The sequence below is a fragment of the Engystomops pustulosus genome, chromosome 2 (assembly GCF_040894005.1).
Source record: "Engystomops pustulosus chromosome 2, aEngPut4.maternal, whole genome shotgun sequence".
NCBI classification, from domain to species: domain Eukaryota; kingdom Metazoa; phylum Chordata; class Amphibia; order Anura; family Leptodactylidae; genus Engystomops; species Engystomops pustulosus.
In genome coordinates this window covers 250,184,908-250,204,174 of record NC_092412.1, presented here as the reverse complement: position 1 = coordinate 250,204,174, position 19,267 = coordinate 250,184,908, and the positions used below count along the sequence as shown (strand labels likewise).

General features: G+C 44.0%; 1 protein-coding gene across 2 annotated transcripts in view; it reads right to left on the bottom strand.

Annotated features, from left to right (window-relative positions):
- Positions 1-19,267, bottom strand: part of LOC140119600 (interferon-induced GTP-binding protein Mx2-like) — an 87,949-nt gene that overhangs the window by 13,697 nt on the left and 54,985 nt on the right. The window contains exons 1-8 of one of the 2 annotated variants that reach the window (XM_072138812.1): positions 13,890-13,948; positions 12,066-12,284; positions 11,952-11,986; positions 11,030-11,225; positions 4,683-4,769; positions 2,564-2,701; positions 1,632-1,786; positions 1,380-1,518 (exon numbers count right to left, since the gene is read on the bottom strand). In XM_072138812.1, coding sequence (XP_071994913.1) covers positions 1,380-1,518; positions 1,632-1,786; positions 2,564-2,701; positions 4,683-4,769; positions 11,030-11,225; positions 11,952-11,986; positions 12,066-12,174 — 859 coding nt within the window. In that variant the 5' untranslated portion in view covers positions 12,175-12,284; positions 13,890-13,948. Of the gene's footprint in view, positions 1-1,379; positions 1,519-1,631; positions 1,787-2,563; positions 2,702-4,682; positions 4,770-11,029; positions 11,226-11,951; positions 11,987-12,065; positions 12,381-13,889; positions 13,949-19,267 lie in introns of those variants that run through there. The other variant, XM_072138811.1, reaches the window with a different exon arrangement.

Below are 19,267 nucleotides of genomic sequence, written 5' to 3'. Positions count from 1 at the left end.
TATATGACTATATAACAGCAGCTAAGATAAAAAAAAGCTCAGCTCTATGCAATTTATATGACTATATACCAGCAGCTACAATACAGCAGCTCTATGCAATGTATATGACTATATAACGGCAACTAAGATGCAACAGCTCAGCTCTATGCAATGTATATGACTATATAACGGCAACTAAGATGCAACAGCTCAGCTCTATGCAATGTATATGACTATAGAATGACAGCTAGGATACAGCAGTTCAGCTCTATGCAATTTATATGACAATATAATGGCATCTAAGATGCAACAGCTCAGCTCTAGGCAATGTGTAGGACTGTATAACAGCAGCTAAGATACAACAGCTCAGCTCTATGCAATATATATGACTATATAATGGCAGCTAGAATACAGCAGTTCAGCTCTATGCAATGTATATGACTATATAACGACAGCTAAGATACAGCAGTTCAGCTCTATGTAATGTATATGAATATATAATGGTAGATAAGATGCAACAGCTCAGCTCTAGGCAATGTGTAGAACCATGTAACAGCAGCTAAGATACAACAGCTCAGCTCTATGTAATATATATGACTATATAAAGGAAGCTAAAATATAGCAGCTCAGCTCTATGCAATGTATATGACTGTATAACAGTAGCTACTATACAACAGCTCAACTCTATGCAATGCATATGACTATATAACGGCAACTAATGTAGAGCAGCTCGGCTCTATGGAATGTATATGGCTATATAAAGTAGCTAAGATACAGCAGCTTAGCTTTATACAATGTATATGACTATATAACAGCAGCTAAGATAAAAAAAAAGCTCAGCTCTTTGCAATTTATATGACTATATAACAGCAGCTAAGATACAGCAGCTCAGCTCTATACAATGTATATGACTATATAACGGCATCTAAGGTACAACAACTCAATTCTATGCTATGTGTATGACTATATAACGGCAGCTAAGATACTGCAGCTCAGCTCTATGTAATGGCAGCTTAGATACAGCAGCTCTGTTGTGTGTATGGTAGATACCACAATAATATTGTATATAACCAGCTTTTCACAGTGTGGAGTTATAATGCTCCAAATATATCCAGTGACCTCTTCTCTGAATGTAGTGAGAAAGAAGTAATAAGAGCAAACTGTAACCGCCTGCTGCTGCATATTTCTCTTTAGCCTCGGTTACTAAACCACATACAGATCTACTGCTACTTCAGTCAATGCTCTCCTAAAGGTGGAGGGAAGATCCAAACCGGGCCAGAAGTGTATTCCACCCCTCAGTGGTCAAGGAAGCCCAATCTTAAAAGTCATTACTAAAATGTAATTGTATCATCCCTTAGCTTAGTACCAGCTCAGTAATCACCAGGAGCTTCGCACCTTACCTAGTGTCCTTTCTCCGTTAGGATCCACCTCTCGAGCCATTTCTAGAGCTTCAGTGGTGGCAATATCCACATTACTGGGAACCACTGCTAAATTGATGGTCTCCTGCCGTTGGATGTACTTCTTGATCATGTTCTTGATCTATAGAGGTTCACCAACGAAAAGATCAAATTTGGTTTGTCCCAATTGGGCATCGGAATGACGCAAGATTTCTCGAGAAAGTATGCACAATACATAATGGATATTGAGCTCACCTGTTGTCCAATGTCTTTAGGTTGGTTGGGTAAAGCCACCCGTGTTATTCCTGGAAGGTCAAGCAAGGTCAAGTCTGGGACATTTGGAGACTCTATTTCAAGTGAGATGAGCTTTTGACTGACTCCATTTCCAACTCCGGCCATATGATCTTGGGCTAGATGTCAAAAAGAATGAATATTTACGGATGACAAGTAACAGCTAATAATGGGAGACATTGCAGAATCCAATGGTCTAGCTCATCGTAAAGAGGACCTCACATCCCCTCCACCAATTTATACTCTTTGCCTCCTTAAATAGGTGGCGCTCCACTGATTCCGAAGGTTTTTCTCTAGCCGACACCAATCCTGAGCAATCAGTGCCATTATATTTTTTATCTTATATGCTAATTAGCCTCTCTACTGTCAGGAAAAAAATCAAACTCTGCCAAAATCATTAAAGAGATGCCTTTTGAAGGGTGCAAAGACTGGAACTGGGTGGGGATGAGGAATTGTCCCCTTTAACACCGTTAGGAGAGTTGATAGTGGGGACCAGGTATATGTGTCAGACTTTATGAGGGGGTGGTCACCTAAAGCAAACTTTAAGACTTTAAAAGGGTCACCCATATAATACTTACCCTATAAAAGTCAGCCATTCACGATCAGGAACCAATGGTCACATGACCCCTTGGCAGCAGGACTTCCTGTGACTCAGGAAGTCCTGAGTCCTGCTGCCTGGAGGTGACATGAATCACAGCTCCCAGCAGCAAAGACCCTATTAGCGAAGACCCTCTCATTCAAGCTCCTGAGTCTAAGTGCTATCAAGGTCCGATGTATATAGTAACGATGTCTAATAACATGGAAGACAAACCTAGAACCCATCTCAGACATCAGGTCCTGGTTGAGTTGGCTTCTACTGTACCCCAAGTATATCTGATCATATTCCCTGCAGTTACCTTTCCGAATTTCTTTTTCCACCTCCCCGGGATTCTTTAAAACCACTTCTTGGTTGCGGTAGCTTATTTTGCCTTTCCATGGGGAATCCTTTTTGGATTTTTTCAGTTTGAGTACCAGAGGGCATCTTGTCACGATACCTGCAAAATAATAATAAACCGTGTCATGCCTGCTGATAGGACACTATGTATAATCTGCTCAGCTCCTCCTGCTCTATAACATGCTGCCTGCTGATAGGACACTATGTATAATCTGCTCAGCTCCTCCTGCTCTATAACATGCTGCCTGCAGATAGGACACTATGTATAATCTGCTCAGCTCCTCCTGCTCTATAACATGCTGCCTGCAGATAGGACACTATGTACAATCTGCTCAGCTTCTCCTGCTCTATAACATGCTGCCTGCAGATAGGACACTATGTCCAATCTGCTCAGCTCCTCCTGCTCTGTAACATGCTGCCTGCAGATAGGACACTATGTACAATCTTCTCGGTTCCCCCTGCTCTATAACATGCTGCCTGCAGATAGGACACTGTGTACAATCTTCTCAGTTCCCCCTGCTCTATATCATGTTTCCTGCAGATAGGACACTATGTACAATCGACTCAGTTCCTCCTGCTCTAGAACATTCTGCCTGCGGATAGGACACTATGTACAATCTGCTCAGCTCCTTCCATTTTTATTGAAAGTAAAATCATTAACCATTCAGTGAATCGCCACTGTGGAGAATATTTGATAATTGCTTTACCACTAAAAGTTTCAGATAAAACTAAGACACCGCCCTAAGAGCGGGAGAGATGTAGGTGCCTGGAGCAGCAGGGGCTCAAGAAATTTCAGAAGCCAGTTCTCTATTTCCTTCACCATTTATCCGGTTTTGTTCCTCCACTCACTAAATGTGACGGCAGTAAATGATCTGCACATTGTCCACATGGACTCCAAGCACCTTATAGACATGAAGGTCCCCACCCATCCCACCCAAGCCAAGCCACTAACAGTTTGCTTGACTTTAGAACTTGTTGTGGGGAAGAAGATGGAAACTTATTTCATGGTTCACAGTCTGTGAAAGTGAGAATCAACCGATCCAAAAGCAATCAAAAATGTGATTCCGGGAAAATCTTCCGTAGCCTAATGTCTCAGTCCTGTAGACTCTCCCTAAGGACGATGATACTGTGATGTCCTGGAGTTGGGCTATTACCCCATTAGACTGATCACTGATCCCAACTCAGGGTAAAGCCAGTTATTTAGGACCTCATTCACACTCAGGATCATACTTCTTCCCCTTCTAGTGCTGCTTGGCACCACAATCCCCCCGCAGGACATCACCTGTGCAATCGTATTCATGTGTTCAAGTTTGCAACCCAAAAAAGGGTTAATCTTGTATTGATGTTAAAAGTATCTTCCTGCGAGCTTCCAAGCTAATGATTGGCTGGCAACCCAGGATGTCTACACAGACCAAACCTATAAATACAGGGTCTGTCTAAACTCTTCTCTCTCAAAGATTAGTCTGGGGGTTTGTCCTTTTGGATGTATCTGCCTCCAAAGATTCTTGTGACCTCTTTCTCACTATTACGATTTCTGTGTCTCTGTGTGCTGCTAGCAGAGATTGCTGCCGTGCTGCTGATGCAGCAGAGCCAATCTGGCTCCACAGGAGATTCCTCCCAGCTAAGCTGACTAAAGGATCATGGTAAGGTTCCTGCAAGCCACTGGCACTCATTATCGGTGCTGCCAGCCAATCTACAGCCCTGCTAGTACCTAAAGGTAGGAGTTGTCACCAGCCTGCAGTTTTGCTGAAGCCAATAAAAGGAACTTTGCGTTGTTAAGGACTCACTGCTCACTTTGCTGTGTGTCCCTGGCCTGCACTATCATCACGGGCCTCCCACATATTGTCTGCCGGGCAGATAGACACCTACAGCGGGGGTGTCCCAGGGGGAAACCTTCTACAAACGGCCTCCCCCAGCTTTACCTTGCCTACACAGACCGTGTGGAAGAGGCCTACATCAGAACCCTAGGCTTCTGTGACACCTCTGGCTTAGCCATCAGCATAGCCGGCAAGTGCCGATTCCTGTCTCCTGTTGCCCCTGAATGCTGTTGGCTTTGGTGGAAGCGTTGCCATACCACTTACCTACAGGAGCGATTTTCCTTCGGGCAGTTCGGACAGGGGCACGTTTCGCAGACCTATGTCTACGGACAGTCTTCCTGGTTGGGATGACTAGGTTCAAGCAGAGAAGGGCAAAATGATTCTCTAGTTGAGAATCCCAAAAATTGGAGCTGTCTATATATGATTTATGACCGTCAGGAGATCCTGCCCTGTATATTACAAAGGAAATCTGACTTTACGTACATATTCTATTTTTTTATACATTTTTGGAGTTTATACATTGGACTGGACACTACGTTTAGATCTAATACGGGTTTTGTGACTTAGTGGATGTTAATCCTCTGTGTCACTGACTTGTAGCAGGGTAACCACCGGGTTGCTACCTCATGAAGTAGTTTCTGTTCAGGGACAGTTAATCATCATCAGAGCAATGTGGTTAGTGATGAGCCACGCGGATCCGCAATACTCTGGTTTGTAGCAAACATTGTGGATTCAGATCTGTAGAACACAAACCTGGACTTTAGGCAGAATTCTGGGTTTGGTTCCTCCCCCACCACTGGTGACACACACGTTTCAAGGATTGTCACCACTGGGAGAAACAAGATTGCAGACAAAATGGCAATGCCACGTTGCCAGCACTGATCACAGGTATTACCCGTGGGTGAGCAGGCCCATTTAAAGGGTGTCCGGATTTGGGTCCAGGTTTGGCTGGACCCGAATACTGATGGATCTGCTCATCTCCTTTGGTGGCACCAAAGGATCAGCCAGAGGTGTGGTCAGGAACAGGCCGGGGTCAGGCAGGGTTTGTGCAATACAGTTAAAGGAGTTGTCCACTTTCGGCAAATAATTGATATGTGTAAGGAGAAGTTATACAATTTTCCAATATACTTTCTGTATCAATTCCTCATGGATTTCTAGATCTCTGCTTGCTGTCATTGTAAAGCAAGCTTTTATGTTTACTTCAAGTGGTTAGAAATCTGTCCAAGGTCATGTGATGTCACACAGGCGCACAAGCCGTTAGTATCAGATTACGCAATAATCTGATACGCTGGCCGATGCACCAGCCGATGCACCTGTGTGACATCACATGACCATGGCCACAATTCTCTCCACTGGAAGTAAAAAAGCTTTGTATAGGATGACAGCAAGCAGAGATCTAGAAAACCATGGTGAATTGATACAGAAAGTATATTGGAAAATTGTATAACTTTAAACTACAGAAACAATATCAATTGCTGAAAGTGGACAACCCCTTTAATCAAGGTCAGACAGAACAGGGTCAGAGTCAGGTAACAAGCCGAGGTCAGGCACAGCTAAACTGAAAGTGCAACAGCTGGAAAACACTTTCACTGAATCGCTTTAGGACCGGTGGGAAAAGATGCCCTTAAAGGATTTAGGTCTAGAAACCTCTACAAATATGTTACCCAGGACGGTGCTAGGATCACGATGATGTTGTTCTATATTATGGAAGACTTAGCTTTGTACAGTAGTCACAGAGTTGGAGGAGAGTCAAACTGGGGTGTCACCGAAGTCTCATAGTTCAGGCATATCATCACCAGTGACGCCTCTCCGCCCCTGTGACTCCGCTCCGCCCCCGTGACTCCTCTCCGCCCCTGTGACTCCTTACCGCTCATTTGTGTGCAGCATTCAAAGATCTAGTTCTGTGTAATGCCGAATCTCACAGAATCAAAAAGAACATGGTTGTGATTCTGTCACTGCCCTGGATAACAGATTGATGCAGTATAGTCGGCCTAAATCCTCCTGATGGGATCCCTTTAAACCCTTTAAGGACCAGGCCATTTTTGTTTTTTCCTCTTCCATTTTTCAATCCCTGACTTTCAAAATCCACAACTTTATTTATTTTTTCGTGAACAGACCGGTATGAGGCTTATTTTCTTCCTAAAATATTATGCTTCCTAGTGACAACATTTCATATTCCATTCCGTGTACTGGGAGACTGGAAAACAATTCCAAATGCAGTGAAATTGTAGAAAAAATGGATTTGCGCCATTTTCATGTGGACACAGTTTTTACAGATTTCACTGTACGTAGCAAATGACACCCTTACTTTATTCTTTGGGTTGGTATGATCGTGGTTGTACCAAATTTATATACGTTAGGTTTTATCAAGTTTGAATATATTTTTACAAAAATGTAAACTTTTTTGTACAACGTGCAAACAATTTTTCCTCATTTTGCCCTATTCTGACAAATGAGAATAACTATTTTATACTTCAGTGTACGGACCTGTATGAGGTGTCATTTTTTTTGTGGGATGTGATTATGTTTTCACCTTTTGGGGACGGTATGACCTTTTGATCACTTTTTATGAAATATTTTTAAAGAAAAAGTGGTGATTCAGACATTTGGCAGTTATTTTCCGTTCTGGTGTCATCACCAGGATCGGTCAGGACCTTACTTAACATTTATTTTATTGATTTTTAAATCAATTCTAAGGAAAGGGGATGATTTTATGTTTTTTTCTCCTTTTTATACTACTTTATAGACCCCCAAGGGTACTTTAACCCTAGGGGATCTGATTGTTCCTACAATATACTGCTATAACTATAGTATTTCAGTGTAAGGAGGATTTGCTATGGATCTACACTGTGTCTCCGGCAGGTAAATGGTTAACTCCATATTGCATTAAGGAATTAACACCTTAATAACATGTAACATACCTATTTTTTTACTACATACATAGTGATTGTTAGCTGCATAATGCAGCTAACACCCACAGTTAACCCCTCATAAGTGCAGACACCATTCAAGTATGTTAACTCCTTATGTACCGCCATCAAACTTGGTGGTGGCACCTAAACGGGTGCCGCCATCTTGGGACTGATGATGTCAGGGGAATGGGGGGCTTCAACCAGATGCATGTCATTGCAGGATCTATAGAGGATCTTTTACAGATCCACTGATGCAGTAGTATTGCAGTGATCAGACCCCCTATGGTTCAATTACCCCAGGGGGCCTAGAAATACAGTAAAAAAAAAGTTTAAAAAAAAAAAAGTTATTTAGTATTTAATTTTATAAGATAAATATAAACAAACATAATCATAAACATGTTACGTATCACGGACTCCCAAAATCCCTGATCGATCAATATAAATATGAAACAAAAATGGTTATCCTGGTTGGTGAACCCCATTACAGAAAAATAAGCCCAAATATCTGAATCGCCACTTTTTTGCCATCACGGTAGCGATGGTCAGCTCATCGCACAAAAAATAACACCTTACATGGCGAAGTGTGAGTCCATAGAGCGCCAGATTATGGCAAAACAAAGGTTTTTTTTTTTGCATAGAAAAGGTTTTAATTTTTTTTAAAAATCTTATAAAAACTATATAAATTTGATATTAATATCTCCGTGATGATTCCAGCTCAAAGTATAAAGGAAACGCGGCATTGAAATAGAGGCAGCCCCCTGGTTACGTACTAGGCCGCCACAGGACACCAGATGGCGCTGCAGGATATGACACTTCTATGGAAGCTTCTAGAATATGATAACTCTTTATACATTTGTTTTTGCGATAAAATGTAAGTGAACCCTTTGGAACTGGATTTCCGCGTTCATTACTAATGTCGTCTGATTGTTACCTTCACATATTTAGACAAACAAGGAAGGAAACTGATAGCACATAGGCAATAGCCCGACCCATGTGTTACCCATACTACAGGAGTAACAACACCAGCACAACCGTATTACGTGACTGCGTCTATCAACTCTTAGTAATTCCGCTGCAGCACTCGTGCCCCAGAATGTAATCTATGTCAGGTCCGACTCTGGAAAACTGCATACATGAAAATGTAATGCCTTCTAAGAGAGATAATGGGGCAGATTTACTTACCCGGTCCATTCGCGATCCAGCGGTGCGTTTTCTACGGTGGATTCGGGTCTTCCGGCGATTCACTAAGGTAGTTCCTCCGCCGTCCACCAAATGTCGCTGCTGTGCTGAAGTTCCCTGAGGTCCGCCGGAATGCCCTGAAATTCACCGGCCTATTCCTGGTGAAGGTAAGCGCGAGTCCCGCGACACTTTTTTTTTTTTTAAATGCAGCGGTTTTTCAGAATTCGTCGGGTTTTCGTTCGCCACGCCCCCCGATTTCCGTTGCGTGCATGCCGGCACCGATGCGCCACAATACGATCGCGTGCGCCAAAATCCCGGGGCAATTCAGGAAAAATCTGCGCAAATCGGAAATATTCGGGTAACACGTCGGGAAACGCGAATCGGGCCCTTAGTAAATGACCCCCAATGGGTTAAAATGTATCATCAAATTCGATCATGATAAACGAGGGGAACTTACTCATAGATGCAGACCCCCATGACTGTGGTAATCTTCTTATATTTGTTATCCATGATCTCCTTCCTTCTAAAAATCAGCTTTTAAAATTATGTAAATGAGCCAGAAGGGCAATGGGGGGTTACTTGGGCTCCTTTGCTGTAGATTCACAGGCTGTTACAATTTCTTTCCCTTCCCTCTGTCTTATGCAATCTCACAAAGTGGGAGGCTGATGAGCTTCTGCACAGTGTAACAGTCGTGAAAGCGACAGCAAAGAGAGGGTCTGGTAACACCTCCTAGAGCCCTTCTGGTTCAGTTAGCATAATTATTGAGCATAAAGTTGATTTTAGAAGGGAGGTGGCCATGGGTAACAAATATAAGAAGATACCACAGTCACGGTGCCCGGATCTATGAGTAATGTCCCTGGTTTATCAGGATGGATTTTCATCATGATGAACCAGGGACATACGATTTCTATCGCATGAAAGCCAACGCCGCTGCGCCAAAATCCGATCAGGTGCGACACAATCCCCTTCTAAATACCTGTCAAAGTGGTGCAAATCCTGAAAACGTCGGGAATTCCGACGGAAATGCGTTCCGCAGACCCTTAGTAAATAAGCCTCATAGTGCCACTTCCATTCTCCAGGGGACTTTACTTCCGTTGCTGTCCATTAGTCCAAGGAGGCCACTGATTGGATGAAGGGTTTCTCATAACCCCTGGAAATGTCTGCCCTTGTGCAGGTCCAGAAACCTGAGATACCCGGGAGCCAGAGTAGGGTAACTATGTGTTCTTGTAGTTCCCACCATGGCCTGGGTCCAATAGTCCTGGAAAAACTCTTTAAAACTTATTATAGGAGAACAAGGGGCAATGCTGAAAAATAACTAAAACTAAAGCTAAAATGCCATAAGTCTCTTCACACTATCGAAGCTTTTGGGGCGTAGCCTAGGGGAAGGCCAACATGACGAGGGTTGTGGGGATTCAAAGGGATTGGTGGGGTTAAGTAAGGGGAGGAGCATTTAGGGGATTTGTGGGAGTTAAGTTTTAAGCCTGGGAACGGGTAACTGCCTTTTTCCAAGAGGTCTCTGAGGAAGAACATCCCCCACCCACCCTCCTTTAGGTTATAACAGGAGGTCTAAGGTATTTGGCCAGTGTGGAATGAGAGGAGTACTGATAGTCTGTGGGGAGGTTTGGAAGTCATTTTGTAGTAATTAGGTTTTATAAGCAATGGTCTGGCAGTTAGTTGGAATTATAGAAGTCACCTTGCCATTACGAGGAAACATGGTGCCCCTGAACAGGGTAAATGGTTGGGGGTAAGATCAAAAAGTGTTAAGATTTGGGATCCGATGACCTCCTCTGCTTGGTTGGATAACTGTTATATATTTTATTGTTATGTATTGTTGGCTGCTGTGGCCAATATAATCCACTCCAGGGTCCGTGTCTCCTTTGGGGAGGGGTTTATGGATGTGGTTAATGGGAAGGAGACAATGTAAGGAGTCCATAATCCCTTGTCATGGGTCCACTATTGCAGTAGAGGAGCTGCCATGGAAGGACACCTCTAAGGAAACCCAAAAATCTTGTTCCCCCTTTCTTTTGGGAGGCTATTTTCTGGACAGATAAGACAAAAGTGAAACTTTTCGCTCACTATGTTTGGACAAAATGGAACACAGCCATCAAAATAACCAAAACCTAATGGTGGAAGGGTCATCATGGTTGGTGGTGGCTTTACTACCTCAAGAAATGGACGCCTTGTGGTATCTCTTTACTGGAGTAGTAAGGGCAGTCATACATGACCTCAGGCTGAAGAGATATTTGGTGGATATTTCTCTAGTCTCGTCTGTTGGTGCCGGTAGAGGAGATTCAGTGGCCTTTGGAAAATTCTTGACCTCAATTTTGACTCAAGTGTGTTGAAGATACGACCTAGTGACTATTTGTAACTGCGTCCCCACTACTCTTTATGTGTATAATACTGATGTGTCAAGGCTTGGCTGTGACTTCCACCTTTATACCCTATATACATAAGTTCCTGCCGTTGTCCTTCTACCAGGAATGTTAAACTTATATCTATCTATGGTGACCAGGATCTTACCGCTGCCTCTCGGAAGATTGACTCCAGACAGAGCCTCCAGAACAGAACTTTTCCCAGAACTTTGATCCCCGACCACAGCGATCGCCGGTAACGCCAAATCCTTCTCGACCCCCAGTGACCTCAATGAGTCAATGAGATCAATACAGGGACGGATCTTGTATTCATACTGTTGTCCAAGGATGTTGTCCGGTTGGGTCTTCAAAACAAACAGGTGAAAAAGAAAGTCCCAAATTATATAGCTTTGGGGCAAGCTCCTTCAGTTCTACAACCCTTTGATACACTGGGGCAGATTTACTTACCCGGTCCATTCGCGATCCAACGGCGCGTTCTCTGAGATGGATTCAGGTCTTCCGGCGATTCACTAAGGCAGTTCCTCCGCCGTCCACCAGATGTCGCTGCTGCGCTGAAGTTCCCCGAGGTCCGCCGGAATGCACCATCCTATACCTGGTGAAGGTAAGTGCAAGTCCCGCGACACTTTTTTTTTTTTTAAATGCTGCGTTTTTTCCCAATCCGTCGGGTTATCGTTCGGCCACGTCCCCAATTTCCGTTGCGTGCATGCCTGCGCCGATGCACCACAATCTTGATCGCGTGCGCCAAAATCCCGGGGCAATTCAGGAAAAATCGGGGCAAATCGGAAATATTCGGGTAACACGTCGGGAAAACGTGAATCAGACCCTTAGTAAATGACCCCCACTGTGCACAAAGTTGTCTGCTTCTCCAGGTACCAGGAGAGCAGGCAGATCACTAGTAGTTACTGTGCCTGGAAATCCTATCCTAAATGAGGGTCTAATGACCCAAATTAGCTGCAACTTAGGGCTCTACAATGTAAGTTTAGGTCACTTGAACTATGGTCACAATAGGATGAACACAGATATGAGTGATGACGCCTTCTGATATCATGAAGCCAGTATCATGTACTTACCGTAGGAACTTGAAACCCAAACAGCTCTGAGGAACCTAGAAAAACACAAAATTAATTAAAATGTAGTATGAGCAAAGAAAATAAGAAATGGTGGGAAACTGAGAAGACATCTACCTCCATTAGTTATGGGCTCTTGAGTGGTGGTCCCCATAGCCGGTGGTGTCTCTGTTGTGGTAGTATATACCGGAGCTGGGAATCTTAGGTTTGGGGCTGGAGATTGCATTGCAAATGTTGCTGGTTGGATGATGCTTTTTGACGTTAGTGGTGAAGATTGAATAGTTGGTGTTGTGAATGAGGATGGCTGAATGACATTGGGTGCCGGAAAAGCTGAGCTTGGGCTATTGAATGAAAACAAAGGCGGTTGATTTGAGGGTTTTGAAGTTCCAAATGGGAAGTTAGAAGCTTGGCCATTTGTCTGCATTTGGAAACCTAAGAGTAAAAAAATAACTAGAGAGTTATAGGTATCTGATGGCAAAGTCTCCATACGGAGAGAGCTCTCACTTCCCGATCTTAGTCAGCTAAACCAGTTTCCTACACTGTACTGAAGAGATGCAACCACATCGAAACATATACTGTCGAGAATCTGTTTCTCCTGGAATAGTTATACTGGTTTGGCTTTATTTTATAAGGATTCCTTAAAGTCATGTTTGATGTTAAGGGAGCTGCCTTACAAGGTAGCTAAGAGGCAATGTTTGCTTTATCCCTTCCTGGAAAATGAGTGCCATCACTGGGGACACACCCTGAACATCTGCAGCAGCCAATCATTGGTTGGTGTCGATGTTCACTCCTCCTCCCGCTTTCATGACCTATGAACATGCAGGGGAAACGTACTAGGCCTTATTTGTAAGGTAATGGCGGAAAATAAAATGAAATTAACCTTAGAGGGGCTTTCCATTTGAACTGCAAAACCTCAAGTAGAGGGACAGAGTAGAGGGTAAAAAAAAATTAAACCCCTTAAAGTCATGTTTGATGTTAAGGGAGCTGCCTTACAAGGTAGCTTAGAGGCAATGCTTGCTTTATCCCTTCCTGGAAAAGGAATGTATTTGCATATTTCCCAAGTATTTTCTGAATGAAGGTGGGCATCACCTCAAGTTTGCCTCTGTTATGTCCTGGAGTTGGGACATTAGAAAATCTGGTCCCTGGAGTTGCTGCCCAATGGACCTAATGGGAGATTTCCCACCCAGGTAATAAGGTCCTTTTCCAATCCGTAGGTCCCATATTTTTATCCATTGGTTAAGTAGCATCCCACTACCACACCACCACCATGTGGCTGAAATATTACCCATTAGTGCATTTTTATATTTGAATGTGTCATCTAAGACTGCGCCCCCCTATTATTCTCCATCTCATTTATTTGCCCCTTATGTACTTTTCTTTTGCCCCTTACAATACTTTGTTGCCCCCTTATCTCTGTAAACTAGCAGCTTCCTGGGGATAGAAGGACGAGCTCTTTGCTCCACTCTTGAAATTGAGGAAAAAAAACTAAAAAAACTAAAAAAAAGTTCCTGTACAATTTTTTTTTTTTAAACATTTCACCAGCCTCAAACAATGTACAAATATAAAAGCTATGACCGTTAAACCATCTTTATCACAAAAACACTCAAAATGGGTTAAACACACTTTTTATTTTGACGTATTTATGTATAAAGATTGTCACTTTATAAAAGACACAAAGGCAAGAAATTAATTTCCCTAGGTCTCACATCCCTACCTAGTCAGGGCCAGCCCCAGCCCTGGACATACATGGGCAAGTGCTGGGGGCCCAGAACGTCTGGGGGGGGGCCCACATAAGACTGTATCTAAGGAATTTTTTGAATGCTGCCACTTGAGTTCACTGCAAAGGGGCCCACTGAGGCTCCGTCACCCAGGGGCCTACTGATACCTGGAGCCGAGCCTGTTCTTAGGTCATCACTCATTCCTGGGATCCTATTTACTCACCACAGAGAATCTGTTGATGCCAAGAATTCAGGGTGTTGTCTGCCGAGGAGTGAAGAGAACTGCAAGAACAGGAAGAAGTGAGAATTTGCAGAGTTTGGTTACAGGTCTATATTTTTAAGGATGCTGGTCGGGGGTTTGCATGTTTAAATGTATGTGTCCTGGGTACCATGGGATATTCAAGGGTCAGTGTGGGTGGGGCTTGTAAAAATTTGCATAAAACTAAGCAGCCTGGCCCATTACGTGGGATAAGCCGGGGCCAGCTTAAAAATGTCTTGATTAGGGCTACATTCACATCTAGTTTTATGGATATGTTCAGTAAAGCCCCCCGGTTATGTATACTTGGGGTATACTCAAAGACTATACTGGGTGGTGGGGGCTTACTTTTTAGCTCTATCTGCTCAGTGTATGCTGGATCCTGCAGGAAATACTGGATGGAAAGCTACACAATATCATTCTGCTTCCTGCTAGAAGAATATACGCTCAGTGGAGGCCATAATATCCTATAGGGGACGGATGCAACATTATAGCATCCATCCCTGATCTCCGCTGAGAGTACACTCTGGGAGGTTCCCTGTGATATAACTTTCCATATATGGACAGTGCCATCACTGGGGACACACCCTGAACATCTGCAGCAGCCAATCATTGGTTGGTGTCAATGTTCACTCCTCCTCCCGCTTTCATGACCTATGAACATGCAGGGGAAACGTCCTAGGCCTCCTTTGTAAGGTAATGTCAGGAGATAAAATGAAAGCAACCTTAGAGGGGCTTTCCATTTGAACTGCAAAACCTCAAGTTTTGGAAGAAAAAAAATTAAAACCCTTTGGTTTGGAGTGAATATGTTTTTAGGGTTGTGGTATCGCTATTAATGTTGGGGTGTGATAAAGGGGGTTGTATTTGCTACTACCACTACTTAGGTTGAGGACACCCCATTTAAATGGGCGGAGCCTATTTGCTATCCATACCCACCACATTGTCATGTTTTGTTCCATCATAGCGTTCACCATATGGGGTAAGTATAATATTGGTCACGGGGATGTAAAACCTGTTTTCTATGTTTATTTTGAAGGAATGGGGAGGGGCTTGAAATTTTTATAAAGAATAAATAAAAAGGTTAAAGGTTAATAGGACATCAAGATAAGATTAGTGGGGTCCTACATCCAGCACCCCCATAGATCAGCTCTTATTAGCAGATGATAATTAGCGAATAAGACAGGAAGCAGACAGCGCCATTCTCTGTTCGGTGGTCAGACACAGTTACTACATCTTAGCTGTTATTCATATAAATGGAAGCTGATCTGCAGTAACATGATCTAACCACTACACAGAGAAAGGCGCTGTTTGCTTCTTATCCCATTCTCTGTGTACAATCCAATAAGGACAGCTGATGTATGGATTTTACTGGGTGTAGGACCCCCACTAATCTGATATTGAGCACCTCCTCTATAGATATGTTGCTAATATTTTTAGCCTAGATAATTCCTCAAAACCTTTGTAGTTTTATATGATTAAAAAAAATCCTAAGTATGTACCAGCATGAAGAAAAAAATTAACACTAAACATATACAAACAATATTACAAGTAAGGTGTAGTAACACCACTCGGCCACTACACAGAGGGTGGCGCTGTTCTTTAAGGATCAGTCTCGGTGTTGATTCTGGCTCTAGAGGCTGCGGGATGTTGTTTCTCCACTGATGTGACATTGATGGCTGACCCTATGTATACTGTATGGATAGGTCATCAATATAATCATCCTAGACAACCCCTAAAAAGGAGCCTGTCAGTTCCCAAATCACCCCACAAGTAAGACCAGCATTGTGTAGGGCACTTTATAAGCTTCCCAGACATATATCCCTTGTTTCTTAACAATCTGCCATTTTAGAGTCATTTTCATGTTTATTTGTATGTAAATGACCATTTCGGTGCTTGGGGGGCGGAGCCATAGCTACCCTTGCACCTGTTTTCATTTGTCTATTGTTTTCGGGGCTCTGAATTGATTTGGGTGTTGTAAAAGAAGAAAATGTGAACAACTTCAATTATAACCCCGCCTCTGGTGCACCGAGAAGCTCATTTGCATAAAAATTAAGACAAAAAATTAGGAAAATGAATTACCTCTGGAAAACAGGAAAGGTAAGTCTGGTAAGACTGGAAAGGAGGGGGTGGTGATTTGGTAGCTGTTAGCTTCCCTTTAAAGGCTTCATCAGCTTTCAAAGCCCCGCCCATTGTGCACTGAAATACTATTTTGCATATAAATGAACATAAGGATTTCCCTGCATTTATGCCACAAATTTTCTCAAGATAGGCAGGAAACTTCAACTACTAGGACATAGGGTTCTTAGATCTGTGACTCGGGAGCTGACAGGTTCCCTTTAAGCATATTATATTGACGTTATTTTATCCAAAGTTTACTGACAGCAAACAGAGATCTTGAAAAATGTAATGTTCACAGAATCTAAGGATCCTTTATCTAGAAAATGATGATGGCATACTGCAAAGACTAACGCATAAAAGTGTATATATAATAACAGAAGAAGAAAGAAATAATTATACATTGTAATTGGGTGATATAGTGTCCCCATATAGTGATGCCCCTATGTAGTGATGCCCCCATATAGTGATGCCCCCATATAGTGATGTCCCCATATAGTGATGTCCCCATATAGTGATGCCCTCATATGGTGATGTCCCCATATAGTGATGTCCCCATATAGTGATGCCCCCATATAGTGATGCCCCTATATAGCGATGCCCCTATATAGTGATGCCCACATATAGTGATGTCCCCATATAGTGATGTCCCCATATAGTGATGCCCTCATATAGTGATTTCCCCATATAGTGATGTCCCCATATAGTGATGCCCTCATATAGTGATGCCCACATATAGTGATGTCCCTATATAGTGATGCCCCCATATAGTGATGCCCCCATATAGTGATGCCCCCATATAGTGATGCCCCGTATAGCGATGTCCCCATAAAGTGATGTCCCCATAAAGTGATGTTCCCATATAGTGATTCCCCCATATAGTGATGCCCCCATATAGTGATGCCCCCACATAGTGATGCCCCCACATAGTGATGTCCCCATATAGTGATGCCCCCATATAGTGATTCCCCCATACAGTGAAGTCCCCATATAGTGATGCCCCCACATAGTGATGTCCCCATATAGTGATGTCCCCACATAGTGATGCCCCCACATAGTGATGTCACCATACAGTGATGCCCCCATACAGTGATGTCCCCATATAGTGATGCCCCCATATAGTGATGTCCCCATATAGTGATGCCCCCATATAGTGATGCCCCCATACAGTGAAGTCCCCATACAGTGATGCCCCCATACAGTGATGTCCCCATATAGTGATGCCCCCATACAGTGATGACCCCATACAGTGATGTCCCTATATAGTGATGCCCCCATATAGTGATGCCCCCATATAGTGATGTCTCCATATAGTGATGTTCCCATATAGTGATGTCTCCATATAGTGATGTTCCCATATAGTGATGTCTCCATATAGTGATGTTCCCATATAGTGATGTCTCCATATAGTGATGCCCCCATATAGTGATGTCTCCATATAGTGATGCCCCCATATAGTGATGCCCCCATATAGTGATGTCTCCATATAGTGATGTTCCCATATAGTGATGTCCCCATATAGTGATAGGGAGAATATACAATGTTCTGCCTGGAGATTGCAGATATAAGATGTGTGATGTATAATCAGGGAGTAGAAGAAGGATCTGTAGTGTCTGTGCTGAGCACTCAGCAGTGTGACGGCCGGGGAATCCTCCTGCAGTCTGCAGTCCGACCCCCGCATCCTCTGCTCTTATATCCTCCTCTCCATCCTCAGGATTCACTTCTACTGAAACAAAACTGAAACTTATTATAATCTCTTTAACCTTTTCTTTGCCACTGATGTCCTGATTTTATATGCTGTATTTACCATTATACCTGCAGATATTTTGGGGGACGTTGTGTGATCTTGAAGGGTCCTCATCCTCTCCTGGTGGTGGCAGATGGGGACAGGTTGACAATAGGTAAAGGTTTGGTTTTGTGGTGTATAATGGGGGGCAGTATTCAGGGAGGGGATCACCACAATCCTTATCCTGAATATTACCTTGTACATTATTCTAACAATTCAGACCTTACCGTTACCTGATGCTGCTTCCTGCAGGTTGTGTGTAGGTCCTGAAGCTGCTCCCTGCAGGTTGTGTGTAGGTCCTAATGCTGCTCCCTGCAGGTTGTGTGTAGGTCCTAATGCTGCTCCCTGCAGGTTGTGTGTAGGTCCTAATGCTGCTCCCTGCAGGTTGTATGTAGGTCCTGATGCTGCTCCCTGCAGGTTGTGTGTAGGTCCTGATGCTGCTCCCTGCAGGTTGTGTGTAGGTCCTGATGCTGCTCCCTGCAGGTTGTGTGCAGATCCTGATGCTGCGCCCTGCAGGTTGTGTGTAGGTCCTGATGCTGCTTCCTGCAGGTTGTGTGTAGGTCCTGATGCTGCTCCCTGCAGGTTGTGTGTAGGTCCTGATGCTGCTCCTTGCTGGTTGTGTGTAGGTCCTGAAGCTGCTCCCTGCAGGTTGTGTGTAGGTCCTAATGCTGCTCCCTGCAGGTTGTGTGTAGGTCCTAATGCTGCTCCCTGCAGGTTGTGTGTAGGTCCTAATGCTGCTCCCTGCAGGTTGTATGTAGGTCCTGATGCTGCTCCTTGCAGGTTGTGTGTAGGTCGTAATGCTGCTCCCTGCAGGTTGTGTGTAGGTCCTGATGCTGCGCCCTGCAGGTTGTGTGTAGGTCCTGATGCTGCTCCCTGCAGGTTGTGTGTAGGTCCTGATGCTGCTCCCTGCAGGTTGTGTGCAGATCCTGATGCTGCGCCCTGCAGGTTGTGTGTAGGTCCTGATGCTGCTTCCTGCAGGTTGTGTGTAGGTCCTGATGCTGCTCCCTGCAGGTTGTGTGTAGGTCCTGATGCTGCTCCTTGCTGGTTGTGTGTAGGTCCTGATGCTGCTTCCTGCAGGTTGTGTGTAGGTCCTGATGCTGCTCCCTGCAGGTTGTGTGTAGGTCCTGATGCTGCTTCCTGCAGGTTGTGTGTAGGTCCTGATGCTGCTCCCTGCAGGTTGTGTGTAGGTCCTGATGCTGCTCCTTGCTGGTTGTGTGTAGGTCCTGATGCTGTTCCCTGCAGGTTGTGTGTAGGTCCTGATGCTGCTTCCTGCAGGTTGTGTGTAGGTCCTGATGCTGTTCCCTGCAGGTTGTGTGTAGGTCCTGATGCTGCTTCCTGCTGGTTGTTTGTAGGTCCTAATGTTGCTCCCTGCAGGTTGTGTGTAGGTCCTGATGCTGCTAGTCCCTGCAGGTTGTGTGTAGGTCCTGATGCTGCTCCCTGCTGG